The 21,178-nt window shown below is 33.4% G+C and overlaps 1 protein-coding gene across 2 annotated transcripts in view; it reads left to right on the top strand.

The window, feature by feature from the left end:
- LOC126886907 (DNA damage-regulated autophagy modulator protein 1-like) overlaps window positions 1-21,178 on the top strand; it is a 110,952-nt gene that overhangs the window by 16,493 nt on the left and 73,281 nt on the right. Inside the window, exons 2-4 of one of the 2 annotated variants that reach the window (XM_050654059.1) lie at window positions 6,507-6,628; window positions 16,637-16,863; window positions 20,128-20,263. In XM_050654059.1, the coding sequence (XP_050510016.1) occupies window positions 6,507-6,628; window positions 16,637-16,863; window positions 20,128-20,263 (485 nt within the window). The remainder of the gene's footprint in view (window positions 1-6,506; window positions 6,629-16,636; window positions 16,864-20,127; window positions 20,264-21,178) is intronic. The other variant, XM_050654058.1, reaches the window with a different exon arrangement.

Below are 21,178 nucleotides of genomic sequence, written 5' to 3'. Positions count from 1 at the left end.
ATATAAAAATTGTGACACACATTTATTTATCACAATTTTTATGTGATAATATAACACTTAACCTACAATAAATGAATGTGCCACCAATGACGTGTGCCACTTAATTTCTAATCATCATTTCATCGTCCTACTTTCTTCGCGTTTGTTTGTTTTTCTTCTTTTCATCTTCATCTTCTTTTTTTGTGTAGACATGTCTCTATCCATTTTATTTTTTTCATTGTGCCTTCGCTAAGCTGTCTTTCCATTGTGGTCTCCCGCAGGGAGGGTTGAAATGAAGAGGATATGACAAGTCGACAGTGCTTCTCTTCTTCTAAATGTCCTTACCTTCTAAAGATGTTGGAGACCATATTGACCCATCTTATTCTATTCACAGCAGCTCGAAATAGATCAGTTGACGTTAAACCAGTCCACTTCCTAAGATTGGCCAGCCAGGATATACGTCTACGTCCAGGGCCTCCTTTACCCTCGATTTTGCCTTGTAGAATCAACTGTAGAAATCGGTATTTTTTATTACGCATAATGTGGCCGAAGTAAGCCAATTTTCTGTTCTTTACGGTGTTAATAATTTCTTTGTCTTTTCATAGCCTCTGGAGAATAGTTATGTTTTGTGGTGTATATATTATAGTCAAAGCCCGAATTTTAGGAACTCTTAGGTTTGACTAGGCAATCCTCAGGTCTGGCAATGCCCAGGCAAATGTTATAAAACAATTAAGTGAAAAAAAATGTCCTTCAATTTCTCCAACTATGATAGAGTCAAAGAAGATGCTCGAAATATTTTGCGTATCATAAAAGATAAAGCAATTGACGGTTTATATAGAGTTGGTACGAAATACGGAACAATAAACACACTTTTTTCAAGAAATCAAAAAAAAAAAATAATGCAAAGACAATTTTCTTAATTTCGAAGATGTTCCAGACGTTAAGCTGTTCCTAAGAGAAATTAGTACAAAAGATTCTAAATTTGGAGGACAAGGTTTTATGAAATGCTACTGCAATAAGGAATGCTCTTCAAAATTATGTAAGTGTAGAAGCTCTAACGCATTGTGCAACTCTAAATGCCATAATGCCTCAATATGTGAGAATAAACACTATTTTTTTATTTTAATTACGACAATATAAAAATAATAAATATTAAAATTAAAAAATGTTGTTTTATTAAACCTAATCTAACAAATTACGACATTTTAATAGCTGATCGGGGTTTGACTAGTCAAACCCCGATTTCATAAAATTACATTTTGACCTTTGCCTGACCAACTTAGTCTCTCCTAGGTTTGACTAGTCAAAGGCCAAAATTGTAATTTATTTCGGGCTTTGACTAAGACCGTCAGTCAGACTTGAGGATTGCCTAGTCAAACCTAGGAGTACCTGAAATTCGAGCTTTGACTATATACAGTACGTAAATCGTTCAGTTGGACATAGGGAATATACATTAAGAGAATTGTGGCAACTGCGCTAACCTGTGTTAGTTGAAGCTTCTGTTCGAGTATGAGTTTTTGGTGCACTAGAGCTGTTAAAACGAATAGAATGATGAGTTCTGAAGCAAGGCCGTCCATAAATAAATCAAAAACAAAATTTATGATTAATGAGTTAATATTTTTTTTTAATTTTTAAAATATTTTTTATTTAAAAACTACATAATTTCAAAACCAAACAGTTTTCCCATTCCCTTAGTCTAAAAATATTTAGCTACTACATTGTCATATTTTGACATTTATTTGTGTCAGTCGAGATGAGTTATCAATTTTGAGGTTAATGCATAGATATAACAGAATAGATTATGCCAGTTCGAAAAATAGCGTAACGCGGAACAGTTCGGGTCGGTGGTCTATCTATCTCTCTCTACCGGCGCTTAGCTTTCTCTCTCTAGCATATGATGGCCGCCGCCTGTGTGTCACTGTCGTTCCGTTATTCCCACCACTTGGTAGATACGCTCACACTCGCATGACTAGCCTGATCTATTTTCTTTACATATCTCTGGGTTAATGCCCTTAATGTTAACAACCATATTGTCATCGAGAGAGCTCAGTTGCCACAATTATCTCAATATAATACAATGTATGTATTTATGTATCTAAATATATACAATGTATGTTCCCTATGTCCAGCTGAACGATTTACGTACTGTATATGACCTCAACATACGTCGGTAGCACCACATTCCAAATGCCTTCAGTTGTTTTATGGTATCTTTTGTAAGACTCCAGCTTTCTTCTCCGTAGAGGACACTTACGAAGTAACATCTAAGAATTCTTATGCGTATATTGATACTTAAAGATAAGTTGCAGAGAATCTTCTTAAGACTATTAAAAGAGCTTCTGGCTTTTTTAATACGAGTTTTATTTCGTAGTTATGATCCCAAGTATCCTTAATATTGCAGCCCAAATAGCATATTTTTCCCACTCTTTATAACGGTGTATCGCTTATTGTAATTTGGTGTCTTTATGTTGGTGTTTTAATAATGATCATTATTTTTGTCTTCTAGCAATTTAGTTTTAGGCCATATTTATTACATGTTTCTACAACACTATCCATCATCCTTTGGAGCCCCTGAGCACTATCTGCGAGCAGTACACTATCGGCTGCATATCTAATATTGTTTACAATTAGCCATTTACAGTAATACCATCTTCTGATTAGTCCAAGGCCTCCCTAAAGATGTTTTCAGAGTATATGTTAAATAATTCTGGTGACAGTATGCAACCCTGTCTAACTCCTTTTTCGACTGTGAAGATCTCGGAGAGTTCATTTTCTAATCGCACTGTTTATTTTTGTTGGAGATATAAGTTTGAGATCAGTCTTATATCCTTACCACCGGGTCCTGATGTTTTTAGGATATCGATTAGTTTCCCATGTGGGACTTTATCAAACGCTTTCTTGAAATCAATCAAAGATACATTCACGTCGCAGTTGACATTCCTGGCTCTCTGTATTAGAACTTGAAAACTGAAAAGTGCTTCCCTCGTTTCGAGTCCTGCTCAAATCCAAATTGAGCTTCACTCAGGTGTTCTTCTAATTGGGTGTATATGCGCGACTGAATGAAAGCAAGGAGTACTTTAAGTAGGTACATGGCTCATCAAACTGATTAATCTATATTTTTTTATGGTGGCATAATTTATAAGCCGTCTCCCACGGGCGATAAATTCAGTTCTTTTTCTTCACTATATTTTCTTACCTTAGTAATGAAATCCACCTCTTAGTCCGTTGTTTAACGGTAAAATATGCAAAACTTCTAAATTTTAAAGAACCGCTTGGATTGACATGAAATTTGGCATACACATAGCTAACAAGTCAAAGAAAAAAAGTGATATTGTGCCGATATGTGCTTTTCTCCCGGGGGTGGTTTTCATCCCCTCTTGGGGGTGAAAAAATATTCGTCCAAAGTAAGTCAGGAAATGGATAAACTGACTAATTTTAAGTAACTTTTGTTCTATAGAGTTTTTTCACTAAGTCAATACTTTTCGAGTTATTTGCCAGTGAATATATTCATTTTTTCAACAAAATAACCACGCTTTTAGACGTTTTTTCGCAAATAACTCAAATAGTAAGTATGTTGCCGAAAAAACATTCTTAGCAAAAATATAGCCTGTAAAAATTTTTAAAAAATGGTGTATATGTCACGTTTCTATACTTAGTAGAACCAGAGTTATTGCTAATGAAAAATAGGTTCATATTCGTCAAATTCCAAATGGAATACTTTACGTGAAATAACCAAATATGAAGCACATTTTGGGGAAAACTCATTACAACTTATTAAAACTTATTAAAGTGTTTAAAAAAAGCTTCATTTTTGTTTTATAAAAAAAATTTCTAGCATCAGAAGTAAACAAGTTACGCTCAAAATAAAGTTAGTTCCTTTTTGTTTTGGTAAAAAAATCGAGAAAATCACCCCCTAATTAGTATCTTAAATGAACTTGATCGTTACGACTTCACAAGTTTCTTGATTCGTGTATGTATTGTTTATATGATCTGTAAGTTTCATCGGTTCAAAGTCCTTATTATTGAAAGGGCTGTAGTTAAAAGGGGTTGAACGAGTCACTGATCACGAATGTAAGCAAATTTAGAAACACCAAATCTTAATCATTTTTTGTCTAACAGAAAAACAAAAAATACATGATATTCAGAAAAGCAATGGACTTTTTTTGTTTTTCGAGATTTTTGGTATCTCGTAACAATTTTAAAGTTAATTGGAAAAAAAGCATATTTTTCAAAATTAAAATTTTTAAAAATTTTATTTTGAAACCAAATTTTTTCAAAAATAAGCACTTTGAATCGATAAAACTTACAGATCATATTAACACAATATAAGTCAAATAATTTGTGGAGCGGTAACGGTTAATTTCATTTAAGTTGCTAATTATGGGGTGGTCTTCCCTATTTTTTTTGCCAAAACAAAAGGGACCAACTTTATTTTGAGCGTAACTTGCTTAAATTTAATGCTAGAAACTTTTTATGAAAACAGAAATAAATCTTTTTTTAAACACTTTAAAAAAGTTATAATGGGTTTTCCCCAAAAAGTGCTTAATTTTTTGGATATTTCACGTCGAAATACTCTATTTGAAATTTGGTGAATATGAATCTAGTTTTCATTGGCTATAACTCTGGTTCTACGAGATCCAGAGACCTAACGCGTACACCATTTTTTTACTTTTTTACGGGCTTTATTTTTGCTAAGAACGTTTTTTTCGACAAAATACTTACTTTTTGAGTTATTTGCGAAAAACCTTCTAAAAATGTGGTTATTTTGTTGAAAAATGAACATATTCACTCGCAAATAACTCGAAAAGTGTTGACTTGGCGAAAAAGCTCTATGGAACAAAAGTTACTTAAAATTAGTCAGTTTACCCATTTCCGGACTTATTTTGGACATATATTTTATCACCTCGCAGAGGGGGTGAAAGTCATCCCCAGGGCAAAAGCACACATCGGCACAATATCACTTTTTTTCTTTGACATGTAAGCTATACGTATGCCAAATTTCATGTCAATCCAAGCGGTTCTTTAAAATTTAGAGCAAAAACCGTGAAAGAATGTACTATCTTCTTTTCAACCACATCCTTTGGGAACACAAACTACATATCCCTCTTTACAATCTCCCTACAGTGTTTACAGTCCGGGGCAAAGGACGTTATCATTTTCATCTTGTTTTTATCATTGATTTTTTTTCTCTCTTCATGTTTTATTTTAACAATTTCTATTTTTCCTGGAGATGGTCTTAAACACTTCATATTCCCGTTTCTTTCAATTATTGTTTCGTTTCTATTGTATGTTCTTGATGTTTGCGTCTATTTCTTCTTATCATTTTGCTAATTTCAAGTTGTTTATATATAATATACAGGGTGTAACAAAAATACAGGTCATAAATTAAATCACATATTCTGGTACCAAAAATAGTTCGACTGAACCTAACTTACCTTAGCACAAATATGCACATAAAAAAGTTACAGCCCTTTGAAGTTACAAAATGAAAATCGATTTTTTTGAATATATCGAAAACTGTTGGAAATTTTTTATTGAAAATGGACATGTGGTATTCTTATGGCAGGAACATCTTAAAGAAAAATTATAGTCAAATTTGTGCACCCCATAAAAATTTTATGGGGATTTTGTTGCCTTAAACCCACCAAACTTTTGTGTACGTCTCAATTAAATTATTCTTGTGGTACCATTAGTTAAATTCAATATTATTAAAACTTTTTTGTCTCTTAGTATTTTTTCGATAAGGCAGTTTTTATCGAGTTGAGGCTTATTTTTCAATATGTTTACATAAAATTTTTATGGGGGTTTTGTTCTTTTAAACCCCCCAAATGTTTGTGTACGTTTCAATTAAAATATTACTGCGGTACCATTAGTTAAACACAGTGTTTTTAAAACTTTTTTGCATCTTTGTATTTTTTCGAAAAGGCACCTTTTATCGAGATGTGACTTCTTTTTTAATATGGTTCAAATTATCCCTAAAAATGTAAATCAGAAATAGATGTTTATATTATTACCAAGTCTCCATAATCGCACTTAACCATATACAAATATGTGGTGGATTTGACAAATATTTGTAATATCTCGATAAAAACTGACTTTTCGAAAAAGTACTAAGAGGAAAAAAAGTTTTAAAAACATTGTGTTTAACTAATGGTACTACAATAACAATTTAATTGGAACGTTCACAAAAGTTTGGAGGGGTTTAAATGAACAAAACCCCCATAAAATTTTTATAGTGCGTCCAAATTTCATTATAATTTTTTTTTAAGATGGTACTGCCATAAGAATGCCACATGTCCATTTTCAATAAAAAATCTCCAATAGTTTTTGATACATTCGAAAAAATCGATTTTCATTTTGTAACTTAAAAGGGCTGTAACGTTTTTTATGTGCACATTTGTACTAAGGTAAGTTAGGTTCAATCAAATTATTTTTGGTCCCAGAATATGTGATTAAATTTATGACCTGTATTTTTGTTACACCCTGTATATTACTATATGTTTGGTTCTGAATTATTCTCTTTTCAGGTTTACTGTATCAGTTTTAACGGAACATGTAAGACCACTTCTTCCTTATATAAGTGACACAGGCACATGGGCTCCAGAAAGCTGTATATTTGGAATTATGCTCACGTTTGGCTCGATATTTCGTAAGTGATTCTATCTCAATATTCCACAACGTATTTACGAACAATAAATGAAAGACAGCTTTTGTTTCATTTCGTTTCAGAGATAATCCATCAACCCCATACGTACGTTTCGGCATCTCCAGACCTCCTCGGTGGGGCTACATGAATACCTCTAAATCGAAACGAAACCAAACTGTATATTTAAGCACAAGGATCTACAAACCTAGCTAGTCTCGTAAGTTCCACGGCTTCGAGCCAGGCTTCACGCAACCGTATTTGCGTACTTGTGTTTCGAGTTGTGTGGTCGTGCGCTGGTCGAGTGGAGTTATAAGGTTTGTTCCAACACGACCAAGAACCGTCACGAAAAGGTAACGCGTAACGCTCCTGCGCAGTAAACAAAATCCGTTCCAACAAAAATATGATCGTCATCGGATCGTCCTTCCCACTGTTCCAACAAGAATTGTGATCTTTTAGTGGCGGTTTCGTGATGATCATTTCAGTAATCGGGATATAGAGTTTTTCATTGATTGTCATTTGTTTCGAGGATTTGTCATGTGTCACATAATATTAATATATCTACGGCATACGTCTTTAGCTTTTATCATTAGATATACCAACAACAATATACATATTGATAGATAAAAATCAGTTATCAATCAGGTAACCGTTCCAACATCGGTTTCCAAATTACCGTCATGGGAAGATAACTGGGCGATACAATTACGAACATGCGCACAACAAACGGTACAAGTAGTTTCGTGACGGTTTCTGGACCGTCCAAAAGTTTATGTTGGAACAAAATTTACCAAATTTAAATTTAATTGTTTCTACTGATTTATAATATACTATAGTATAATATATTAAAGTTTTTAATATTGCTAATATTATTAAAGTTTTAACATTGTATTTTAATATACTTTTTTTTATTATTAATAATTACCTAAGTATTGCACCTAGTTCAAAAAAAAGTACAAGATAAATACCGCGGTTTTTTCATATGAAAATACAAAGCAAAATATACAATTTGCAGAGTTAATGCTTGTTTTTTTGATAAAATAATAGAAATTGTATGTAGGTAGGTAGAGTAGCTAAGCGTTGAGTAGTTATTATAGCAAAAGTAGCTACGCCATCTGAGACACGAAAAGGATGAAATTAGTTTTATTTTCTTTTCTCATGGAGCATGATGGAGATGTTTTTAAAATAGGTAACAAAGCATGTTGTTTTGTTACCTATGTTGCAAATATGTTGTTTTTTTTTGCAAATTACAAAATATGTTGTTTTCAATACAAGTTGTTATATGTACTACATTCATCTCGCTAAACTCAACCGTTATCGAGATAAACGCATTTTAAATATGCGAGACAACATACTTTTTTGCTTAAATATCATTGTAGTTACACCCGAAAAATCATAAAAATTGACAAAAATATATCGCAAATTTCTTCAAATGGAATTTGCGATGCAATGACATAAATATGAGAACTGGCACAATTATTATGGTTTCAAGTTTATTTTTCGGGTGTAACTACAATGATATGCAAAAAATTATGTTGTATCGCAGATTTAAAATGCATTTATCTCGAAAACAGTTGAGTTTAGTGAGATGAATGTAGTATACCTTTTTAAGTAAAAATATTGAGAGAACAAAAAATTTTTATTCAAAAAGTATATAGAGTAGGGCATCGGTTCTCAATCTTTTTGTGTCATGTACCACCAAATACTTTTTATTATATTTGGTACCACCTAATTTAAATACATATCTAACTAGGTGATCTAATTAACTATAATAGTGGTGCTGATTTTGGCTGTTTTGCGTTTTGTGTACCAAATCAAAAAATGAAATGTACCACCAGTGGTACATGTACCACAGATTGAGAACCGCTGGAGTAGGGGATAAAAAAATTGAACATATTAAATGAGCGCTGAGAGACGTCTGTGGCGCCCTCTGGGTATTACATCAGTTTTGGTGGCGAATTTAGATTTCTCATCCCAAAAAACTCCCGCTTGCCAAATTTCGTGTTGTTATCCCATGCCTTTCGGGAAATATTCAAGAATAAATAAAATACAAGTTTAATTATTTTAACACCCTGTATTTCAGATATTATCAACTTTTGTACTAAGGTAAGTTAGCTTAAAACGACCTATTTTAAGCTCAGAAATCTACGGTTAAGCTATGGCCCATTCTTTACCAAACACCCTGTATAAAATATGCTATTATACCTGGATGTTTTTTTACATGTGCCGTCAAGTTCGAAGATTTCGAAAAGTTTATGCTACACTTAGTACAACGATTCATTTTCTACTTACAACAAAAAGAACACTTTGAAAATAAAACAAGAGTTTAAATTATAAACACAAAACTAAATAAATAATTTCTCACAAGGGTCAAAAACCACACTTAAAAGTTTTAAAAATTCACAACACAGAATATCAGTTACGCAAATTTTCAAACAGAATCCAAACACCTGACACAGTGTCTCAAGTACGATTGCGCGAAGCCGTGGAATTTACGAGACCAGCTCGGTCTGTAGATCCAAGTTATTTAAGCTGAATTATAAAAATATTTCGCATACCGGAAGCTGTAGCGACATCTATTTAATTACCGATAAAATTACGTTATAACGACCACGCAAATCAACTTTAAGGTGAATGACCAATTTTAGCCATTCTTTATGTTTTCGAGGTCGCTGAATTCGAATATGAAGTTTATTTTTTTCTAGAATTGGTGGAACATGTTAAAAATTAAATTTTATGCAAAATTGCGAAAAATCAGTTTTGATGATTTTTCAAGTTTACCTCGTTGTATCTTTGGTCGCTGTAAAAATTTCCTTTTGAAAATTTTACTGTGTTATCTCTGAAGTATTTAAATGACAATGAGATTTGTCTAAAATGTTTAGTCAAATTAAAAGAGGAGTTGTAAATTTTTAAACATTTTATCGTCAGATTTAGTTAGTTTCATGTTTACATAAAAAAGTTAACTGACTAAAAATGTATAAACATTCTCAATTTCTTTGCAACACGAAAATGCAGCAGCTGCATAATACTATGGTCAAATCTGAGAGTGCAGGAAGAGTCTATACCGGTTTCGGGGGTTGTTTCCCCCTCATTAGTAGTCCCATATCCTCGTCTCTCAGATTCTTCCACGTACCACACTTTAGGCCTTTCCGAATTGCAAAGAAAGAAATGTCACGGATGAACTAGGCCATCTACCGAAAAACAAAGTAAGTTATCAATCGAAGTAGCACAGAAAACGACAATAAATATCGTCTCCATACCACCAGATTGATACCATACCACCAGATGATGAGGGGGAAACAACCTTCCGAGACCGGTATAGACTCTTCCTGCACTCTCAGATTTGACCATAGTATTATGCAGCTGCTGCATTTTCGTGTTGCAAAGAAATTGAGAATGTTTATACATTTTTAATTCATTTATTCTTTTGATTGAGTATTAAGGAATCTTTCTTGTTGGAGCTTTTACCACGCTGAGGAGATGAGTTGTGAATTATTTAAAATTCTCTCATCTTAATTTCCTCGGCATCCTGTATGATTTATAAATTTTGAAAATCTCGGGAGGTTGTAACCAAAGAAAGTATTCCACCTGTTGTCAATCTGGTGGTATGGAGACGATATTGTCGTTTTCTGTGCTACTTCGATTGATAACTTACTTTAAGTGACTAACTTTTTAGTTTATAATTTTGTCGAACACAGCAATAAAGCATAAGCCGTGACAAAGTTTTCTGGAAAATTTTAAGTCAAAATATGCAACAGGAAAAAAGTTATGGGACTTTATAGACGAGCGGCACACCCCAAAAATAATATATAGTACAACAAGAGAGAAAAAAGACATATTTCTCAGGAGCGCAGAAGTTTGTTTGCGCAAATCAAGCGAGGGAGAAATATGCCGTTTTATCACGTGTTGTACACTGTACTTTTTCTATGGATGCGTTTTTGTCAAGAGTTCAAACTTCAAAATTAAATAATTTAGGTGCTTTTATGTACATTATCTGCCAAAATTGAAATAAAATACATATTAAGTGCATTCGCGGGTGCCTGTTGGCGACTAGTCGGCGACAAATTAGCAGCAAAACGCATGCGCACTTTAAAATGATATAAATAATATCGTTAATAGATAAATATACAAGGTATATTTACCTAGTATAATTTAATAATTAGTTATTAATATTAATTAAAAGTAAATATACCTTGCATATTTATCTATTAACGGTATTATTTATATTAAGTGAGGTTAGAAATTGTCGGCGACAATTTGTCCACTGTACACTGTCTCCGCGAACGCAACTATTATACACATATGTAGGTATTTAATATTCTTAATATTTATATTAGTATAAGAGCTGGGAGCGGATTTTGTGCGTGATAAGTAATATGGAAAAACTATACGGGGATATGTTGAATTAGTTGTGTACATGACTTTCACCAACGGCCGGAAACCAGAGTTGGGGCCGAGGGTAGTTATAAGGGGTAAAAGTCGCGGATTTTATTATTTTTTTTATTACGCTCATGATCGAGATAGTGCACCAAAATTTGGGAATAAGTAGGTCATGACGTACCTAAGTAAAATCTCTAGGGGCTCAACGCTGCGTGGCGGACAAAGGGTGGGGGTAGGGGTGAATATAAAAAATATAACGGGTTTTTTGCGACTTTTGTGATTGAGATAGTGCACCAAAATTTGGATATAAGTAGACCATGACATAAATAATTAAAATCCTTAGAGCCGGAAACCAGAATGGGGAAGGAAGGTAGTTATAAGGGAACATAATTCCGTTTTTTATTATTTTTTTTTTTACGCTCATGATCGATATAACGCGCCAAAATTTGGGAATAAGTAGGATATGACGTAACTAAGTAAAATCTCCAGGAGTGAAACGCTGCGTGGTCGACAAAGGGATGGGGCAGGGGTGAATATAAAAAAATATAAGGGGTTTTTTGCGACATTCGTGATTGAGAGAGTGCACCAAAATTTGGAAATAAGTAGACCATGACATAACTAAGTAATATCCCCAGAGACGGAAACCAGAGTGGCGGACGAGGGTAGTTATAAGGGGTAAAATTCGCGGTTTTTATTATTTTTTTGTGGCGCTCATGATGGAGATAGTGCACCAAAATTTGGGAGTAAGTAGGTTATGACGTAACTAAGTAATATCTTCAGGGGCGGAACGCTGCTTGGGGTACAAAGGGGTGGTAGGCAGGGGTGAGTATAAAAATATATGGGGGTTTTTTTGCCGTTCGTGATCGAGATAGTGCACCAAAATTTGGGAATAAGTAGATCATGACATTACTAAGTAAAATCTCCAGGGGCGGAACGCTGCGTGGGGGACAAATGTTATGCCGGGTCACAAAATAAATAATACACACTGCGACTTTGACCCCTTAAACCTACCCTCATCCCCAACTCTGGTTTCTGGCTCTGGGGATTTTACTTAGCTAAGTCATGGTCTACTTATTCCCAAATTTTGGTGCACTATCTCAATCTAGCACGTCGCAAAAAACCCCTTACATTTTTTATATTTACACCTACCCCACCCCTTTATCGGCCACGCAGCGTTCCACCCCTGGAGATTGTACTTAGTTACCTCATGACCTACTTATTCCCAAATTTTGGTGCACTATCTCGATCATGTGCGTCACAAAAAAAAATAACAAAAACGGCGAATTTGACCCCTTATAACTACCCATATGCCCAACTCTGGTTTTCGGCTCTGAGGATTTAACTTAGTTATGTCATGGTCTACTTATTCCCAAATTTTGGTGCACTCTGTCAATCACGAACGTCGCAAAAAACCCCTTATATTTTTTGTATTCACCCCTGCCTCACCCCTTTGTCGGACACGCAGAGTGCCACCCCTGGAGATTTTACTTAGTTACGTCATGACCTACTTATTCCCAAATTTTGGTGCACTCTCTCGATCATGAGCGTCACAAAAAAAAATAATAAAAACGGCGACTTTGACCCCTTATAACTACCGTCATCCCCAACTCTGGTTTCCGGCTCTGGGGATTTTACTTAGTAATGTCATGATCTACTTATTCCCAAATTTTGGTCGACTATCTCAATCGCAAACGTCGCAAAAAACCCTTTATATTTTTTATATTCACCCCTACCCCCACCCCTTTGTCGGCCACGCAGCGTTCCGCCCCTAGAGATTTTACTTAGTTACATCATGACCTACTTATTCCCAAATTTTGGTGCACTATCTCGATCATGAGCGTCATAAAAAAAATAATAAAATCCCCGACTTTGACCCCTTATAACTACCCTCGGCCCCAACTCTGGTTTCCGGCCGTTGGTGAAAGTCATGTACACAACTAATTCAACATATCCCCGTATAGTTTTTCCATATTACTTATCATGCACAAAATCCGCTTCTATCTCTCCGACTAATATATATGTATTTATATAAAATTATAGTTACCAGTTATATTTGAACAGTTTTGAAAGGTAATTCCTCGTAAGTTTTGATTTGACACATTTTATTTGACAAAAATATTTGTTCTGAAGCTATTTTCTTGTGGCATTTTTACAATTTTAACTATTTATAATGGGAAATAAGCCACAATATTATTAAAAAATTATTTTTATTAACGTTTTTTAATAATATTGTGGCTTATTTCCCATTATAAATAGTTAAAAATATTTGTGTTTGTATTGTGCATGTTACCATGGAAACCGCGATTCTACGTATGGAACCCGTGAGAAAAAATATTTCTTACTACAATGGCCGACTTTTCTCGCATCCTGAGAAATTGTTCGTTTTGAATGTATGTAAGTAGTGAGAGAAGTTGCACATTGTATAGCATCCACAGAAAAACGCTTATTTCTCGAGATACTGACCACGGTGTGGTAGTTCTGAAAACGAAAATTAGCTTTATTTTAAGGGGGCATTGTCAAAATCGCAATTTTACCCTAAAAATATTAAAAAATGAAATCAAGTTTTTTTGTGTTTACCTCGCTACAACTCTGTTCCATTTTAATACATTTTTCTGAAATTTTTACAGTATATATTTCTCATCTTTGTGAAGATAGTGGGACCTGTTTCTATCTAGCTGTCTTATTATAAGAAAAGTTATAAATTGTTTAAAGCAAAAAGTGCAGATTCCTCAATTGCAAAGTTTAATCGCAAAAGTTGAGTGACAAAATTTGATATTTAGCTTTTTAATCAAGTTTATGTTAAAATATAGAGTACAAAGAACAAAACACTTTATAGAAAAAAGAAATGGTACAACTTTTAATTGTAACCTTCCGTGACTAACATTGGGTCTGTGAGACCGACCAGTTAGAGTTTTTACGATTATATCCAAATCGTTCGTTATGAATCTTCGCCGCCATCAGTAGCTGCCTGATTTAGGTGCCTGCTTTTAGTGTTAAAGTTTGAGTCTTCAGTGTCAAATAATTATGCAATTATCAGCAAATCTTGTCTCAGAGACCCCTGTTGGACCCATGTTGGACCCATGATCTACTCGATGAAAAAAAATATTTAGATTAACGAAAGACCGTGCAAACAAGTGCTGATAATTTAGTAACCCAATTGCCAGGAGTAAAAAGTGAACCTAGGTACAAGAAAACAGCAATGGAAATATTGAGGTTGTTTTTGACAAATCAGATGTTATATACCCGTGATCTACTCGATGAAAAAAAAAATTTAGATTAACGAAAGACCGTGCAAACAAGTGCTGATAATTTAGTTACCCAATTGCCAGGGGTAAAAAGTGAACCTAGGTACAAAAAAACAGCAATGGAAATATTTAGGTTGTTTTTGACAAATCAGATGTTATGTGATTGTTTTATTTTCTTTGGTACTTTGCTAATGTTAAAGAGGTTTACTAACTTAAAAATAGGTATCATTTATGTTTAATTTTACTCCTTCAGGGAGTAAACACAATCCTACGCTTGAAAGTGTGTCAATGGAAACATTTTTTATGTCGGTCTCTGAGATCCAATGTTAGCTTTAATGTTCAGAAAATCTATGTTAGTTGCGGAATGTTAAGAAAATCGTGATTTCATTTTTTTTAATTTTAGGGTAAAATTGCGATTTTGACAATGTTCTCCCATCTAAAATTCAAAATAAATCTCATTTTCGTGTTCAGCATCATCAAAAACATAAAGTAAGACCAAAATTAGCCATTCACCACGCCGTGGTCAGTATCTCGAGACCTAAGCGTTTTTTTGGCGGAGTGCCACTCGTCTATAAAGTCACATAACTTTTTCCTGTTGCCTATTTTGACTTGAAATTTTTCAGAAAACTTCTTTATCACTCACGTTTTAATGCTGAGTTGGTAAAAATTATAAATTAAAAAGTTTGTCACTTAACTTTTTTTAGTTAACATAAAACTAACGAAATCTGACGGCAAAATATTTAAAAACTAACAACTCCACTTTTAATTTCTTTGAGATATTTTGAACAAATCTAATTATTATTTAAATACTTTAAAGATGACACAGTAAAATTTTCAGAAGGAAATATTTGCAGTGACCAAAGATACAGCGAGGTAAATATGAGAAATCATCAAAATTGATTTTTTGCATTTTTGCATAAAATTTGATTTTTGAACATGTTCCACCACACCAACTCTAGATAAAAATAAACTTCATATTCGGATTCAGCGACCTCGAAACCACAAAAATTATGATCAAAATTTGCCATTCACCTATCATGGTCGGTTTTTCGATTTCTAAGCCTTAAATTAGGGGTGTGCCTAATACGGTACGCCTATACCGAGAGGTTTCAGATTCTTTGAATTGAATAAGAGTATACAGGGTGTCCAGAAACTCTACCGACAAACGAAGACAGGAGATTCCTCAGATAATTTTAAGACAATTTAACCCAATTCATCTAGTCCGAAAATGCTTCTTAAGCGAGCTAGAGCTCCTTGAAAATGGCGCCATGAAATTAGTTTTTCTTAAACACCTCCAGAACGCTTCTATTTAGAAAAACGAAAATTGGTATGCTTATTTACTTTTCAGAGATGAATCGATTCCATCCATTGCAAATTTCTAGTACCGGTCATAGGCGTCCGTTTTGGGTAGAGCAACGGGTATTTTATCGCATAACTTTTTTGTCCTTAACTTTTATGCATTTTTGACACCGGATGATTAGATTTTGAGGTATTCTAGTACTAAAAGGTACTCTTGTTTTAAGTCGGTAGGACACACCGTTTTCTAGAAAAATCGATTTGAAAGTTTTTCGTTTTTGGAATTTGAAAAAAAAAATTAAAAGAACTTTTCAACAAAAAACGAAGTATTTTACCAACATAAAGTAAGAGTAACTTTTAGTCCTCGAATACCTCATAATTTAATAATCTAGTGTCAAGAATGCTCAAAAATTCAAGACAAAAGAGGTATGCTACAAAATAACTGTTGACCTACCCAAAACGGACGCCTATGACCAGTACTAGAAATTCGCAATTAATGAAATCGATTTATCTCTGGAATATAAATAAATGTACCAGTTTTCGTCTTTCTAAACAGTTTTTTTTTGAAAAAATTTTTTTTATTTAAAAAGCGAAAAATTTTAAAATCGATTTTTCTAGAAAACGGTGTGTCCTACCGATTTAAAACAGGAGTATCTTTTAGTACTAGAATACTTCAAAATTTCATAATCCAGTGTCAGAAATGCATAAAAGTTAAAGATAAAAAAGTTATGCGATAAAATAATCGTTGCCCTACCCAAAACGGACGCCTATGATCGGTACTAGAAATATGCAATGAATGGATCAGCTTTATATCTTTTAGGTAAATACGCGTACCAATTTTTGTTTTTCTTAATAGAAGCGTTCTGGAGGTATTTAAGAAAAACTAATTACAAGACGCCATCTTCAAAGAGCTCTAGCTCCCTTAGGAAGCATTTTCGGACTAAGTGAATTGGGTTAAATTATCTTAAAATTATCTGAAGAATCAATCTCCTGTCTTCGTTTGTCGGTAGAGTTTCTGGACACCGTGTATATTTAAATGTATATTTTTAATTTAAAGTTTTAAGCTATTATAATACTCTCTCGTCATTTTTAGTACTGATTATAGTCTACGTAAGATATCGATATTTACAAGAGGTACAAAGAAAAAACAACTATTCACCGACTTTAAGGAAAATAAATAAAGCAGGATTATATGTTGGATATGTTAGCATTTTTGGTTGTTTAATTGTCGCAAATTTTCAAGTTTCTGAGACCTTTATAGTACATAACCTTGGAGCTTTTAGTTGTTTCGGGTGTGGAGCTATTTACCAAGTCATTCAGGTAAGAGAATTTCTATTTTTCAGATGCAGTTTTTTAATTCCTCCTTTCTAAAAATTATTGTTACAAATTTTACGCTTCAAAAATGTTTGCCAAATAAAAATATTTTCCCGACCTGAAATTTGAGTCTCCAAATATTTTAACGGTTACCGAACTAAATTTATAGGAATATAGTTTACTTAATTGTAATGATTTAATATAATTAAAATAAATAATAATTTCGTTGTGAACCGAAACATGAGCCGTCTACTTCAGTTTTTTCAGAGAGCGCCAAAAGCACTCTAACTAGTTTCTACCCTTATTAGGGTTTCCTCAGAGGGCGCATATGCATATTTGATTTTCTCTGAACAACTAAAATTCAGGCCGTCAGCTTCGGTTCATAAAAGAAAGATCATGATGACATGGACAGGGATGCCGAGAGGGATGAGCGGGCCCCGGTAAGAAGTGAAAAGCGGGCCCCCGGAAAAAATAAATAGCGCAAAAAATTGTTAAATTTTTATAGAAATAAAATTATCACTAATAAATAATAAGAAGCATTTCAAATATAACTTTTATGAAATTTTTATTATATTTTTATAATAGTGAAAATATTTAAAATACCGGTGCTTTTCGAGTTTTTTGATTGTCAAAAATGGCTATAGTTTTCGAAAAATCGCAGGATTTTACCAAATCATTCTCAATGCACAAAGCTGCTAGGCGAGTTACCCGATCCCGTTTCATTGTAGATCTCATAGTATTTTTTATGCGAGAAAGAAAACTAAAGGATCTTTTCCCTTTTGCGACTACCACCGGTAATGTGCAAAATATTCTTGATGCTATAACGACGTCAGGAAATAATGATTCCAATTTGGGATGTTTAATTTTATTAAGGCTATGGGTACATAATTCGCAAATATTTTACGTGTATCCCTACTTTTTCTCTCTTTACACGGCAAATTACGTGTAGTAAAATTCACACTGGTATGGATATGTAAACATTACTAGAATGTCATTCTACTTGAAAATGTCATCATTAATTTAAAGAGATGGGTTTTGAATGTTCTTGGATAACTGTTATTTTTATAATTGGAAATTAGTAATTCAGTTAATAAATGTGATAATTTTTTCACTAACTATGTATTCAGTGATTGTAATAATTTATTTGTACAACAAATCAATTATTTATCAAATACACTATATTTCAATAATATTTAATCAATAACTCAACATATTCCCGATGCAATGTCAAATATTTAAAATTGTCACTGATTGTCAGTGTCTGACTGACAATATATGCTGACAATATTATATTCGGCTGAGTGCGTTGTAAGACAAAGATAGATTTGGAAAATATTACCACGGCATTGTGTTTATTTTTTTCGAATCCTGAAAAAACCAATAAATATTTTTGAAAAATTTAAACGCAGAATGAAAGAGTAAATTATTACCGAGGGCCGAAAGTCCCTTAGAATAAATAAAAAGTTTATTTTGAATGATATATTTGAAATTAAAAATCACACTAAATTTTCTCTTAGTTTTTCACCCCTGTAACTTATTAAAATAAACATTATAGAAGTTCTCAGGGACTTTCTGCCCTCGCTAATAACGTGATCTTTCATTCTGCGTTTAAATTTTTCAAAAATACTTACTAGTTTTCTCAGGATTCGAAAAAAATTAATCCCCATTTGAATAGCATTGCAGCCGAAAATACGTACCGATCCTCTTAAGTAAATCTATTGGAGAAAGTTGAGATTCACAAATATTCTCCTTATATCTCTATCGTCTCCACAGAGACTCTGAAGACTCTATCGTCTTCTTTATAAAACTCGCTTTATTTTTTTATTTTTTTAATTTCCTATCTTTTTTCTTGTCTTATTTTTTTATTAATATTGGTGTTATCTTCATCTCAGAATGTCTATAAAATGGTAAATAGCGAATGAATTTCAATTGCCGCATTAAATTTTCTGGTTAAGTTACTTATGATACAATCTATGACAATATTAAATATGTCACAGCGAAATATTGCGTCGGGCTCAAAATTATCAGTCGCCTCAATAATATGCCCTATATTTCAAAATAGAGGTAAAGGTAATATTTAATATTAAATATAGCTGAGTATTAACAAAATGCATTATGCACATAAAGTGAGAAGCCAAAAAAAAAACTGGAAAAATTACGTCTTTGGTCTGGTCGACGCCGGGCCCCTTATATCGCCTAGCCCCGGTAAAATGTACCGGGTGTACCCCCTCTCAGCGGGCCTGGACATGGATGCCGTGGTCGCATCTGCTAAATATGAACGAAAGTTTTACTTTTAATATTAATACTATTGAAAATAAAACTTTATTAGAACTAATCATCTGGTTACACCATTCGTGGCTTCTAAAATTTGCAAGCCAACGAATTGCCGGAGCTAAGAAGGTCGAGGGAGATTTATCAGGTTGCATCTCACTACCCGCCTGTCCAGCACGGTTATTTTTTAATAATCGTATGGCACTTGACACATTTACGTTTACATATATTTTGTATGAAAACATAATACATAGGTTTACAAACAAACATCTAGCTTATTTATTTAGTCTATCGACTCTAGAGTGGCCATTAGGGAATCCACTGACGTGCCATGATATAATCTTGTGGGACACTGTTCTGTGATGTGACAGATGGTTTGTGGGTTTCCGCAGTCACAGAATGGGGATGATCGTTTACCCCATTTGTGCATCATGTAAACACATCTGCCGTGTTGTGTTCTGATCAGGTTCAGCATAGTCGTGGTAAGTCAAAACCTGGTGGTTTGTGTGATGCAGGGTAATTTGTTATTTTGTTGTTCTATCCATTCTCGAGTCCATATGCTCATTAAATTGAACTCATTTTCCACAGAAACCTTTACTGATTTTATTGGCGGTCGTTTGGAGCGTAGACGGTTACCGTTGGCAGCATATATCTCTTGATGGATTGGCAGGATCTCGTTATCAACTATCTTTCTGTACTCACTAGTGAGTGCTTGTATGCGTCGTAGTTTGGGTGGTGAAATGTGGATCAGTACTGGGAGCCATTGAGTAGGGGTTGATTTGATAACGCCAGCAATCATTCTCATTGTATTGTATTGTTCAATTGGGCATCTACTTTGTGTTTGTTCCTGATGGGAGAATTACAGTGATGAGAGAACAAACGTGTCACCAGTGGTATTATTTTATAGAGAAATAATATATAAATGAAGTATATATAAATGAATAATATGTAAATGAAGAACCCATTCAAGATTTAAATAATATATAATTTCTATTTTAGGTAATACTTTCATATAAAATGTATCCAACTATAGGACATAGAATTAATAATATATTTAGAGCAGTTATAACATGTTTGAACGTTAGTGCTATATTAATTTTTGCCGCTTTATATATTGAATATTTTACAGCTCCAGGTATGTACAGTCCCTTTCAGCTCATTTATTAAAAATTTCATTGAATATCAACCTAAAAATGACCATTACTTCTTTTTAGTTCTTCTTATTCTTATCCTTCTTCTTCTTTTTCTTCTTTGTCTTTATAAGCAATTCTGCTTGTTCATTGGCGGATAGATACCTCTATGGAAGGTTGTCACTCCATCTTTTACGCGGTCGACCGATAATTCTTCTACCGATTGGTGATTAATAATTTATCTCTTGCTATTTTGACCACACGTGTCTCCCTTATTCTGCTTATGTGGTTATTCGGGTCTTGTTTCTGATTCGTATGTCATTATTGGACTTACATTGGCTTTATAAATTCTTGATTTCACTCAGTGTTAATAAATATGTCGGTTTCGCCATATTATAGTGGTATTGAAATATCCTGCCAATTTATTTGCCTTTTGTAAGTACATACTTGATTTCTCACTTCTTTGTCCAGGTTTCCGTAGCTTGTCAATGTAATTCTAAGGTATTTTATTTCCATTATTTGTTTAATACTGATACCATAAATTTCTACTTTACATCTGATTTTTACCTCTTGATCATTACTTGTTTTAAATAAATATAACACCTGAATTATACGGGAGAATAATTAATTAGGAACAAGTAGTTGTATATGTAAATGCAACCCGTTTTCTGTTATAACTTAGTGTTCAATAACAAAATTTAATAAATGGTTATTTAAAAGATGTTATTTTGAAGATAAAAACTTTAGAAAAGCACTAAGAATTATTTTATGCTAGTTTAGTCATTACTAATATCTTCAATATTTTTAATTAAATTTCCTAATACATTGTTGGTTTCACTAATTAACTTTTCTCCAGACTCTCTGTTTGGTCCAGTGAAAGGTCGGCGTCATTTTTATTACAATTCTGTCATCATGCGGGG

The sequence above is a fragment of the Diabrotica virgifera genome, chromosome 6 (genome assembly GCF_917563875.1).
Source record: "Diabrotica virgifera virgifera chromosome 6, PGI_DIABVI_V3a".
NCBI lineage: Eukaryota > Metazoa > Arthropoda > Insecta > Coleoptera > Chrysomelidae > Diabrotica > Diabrotica virgifera.
This window is presented reverse-complemented; position numbering and strand designations above follow the sequence as displayed.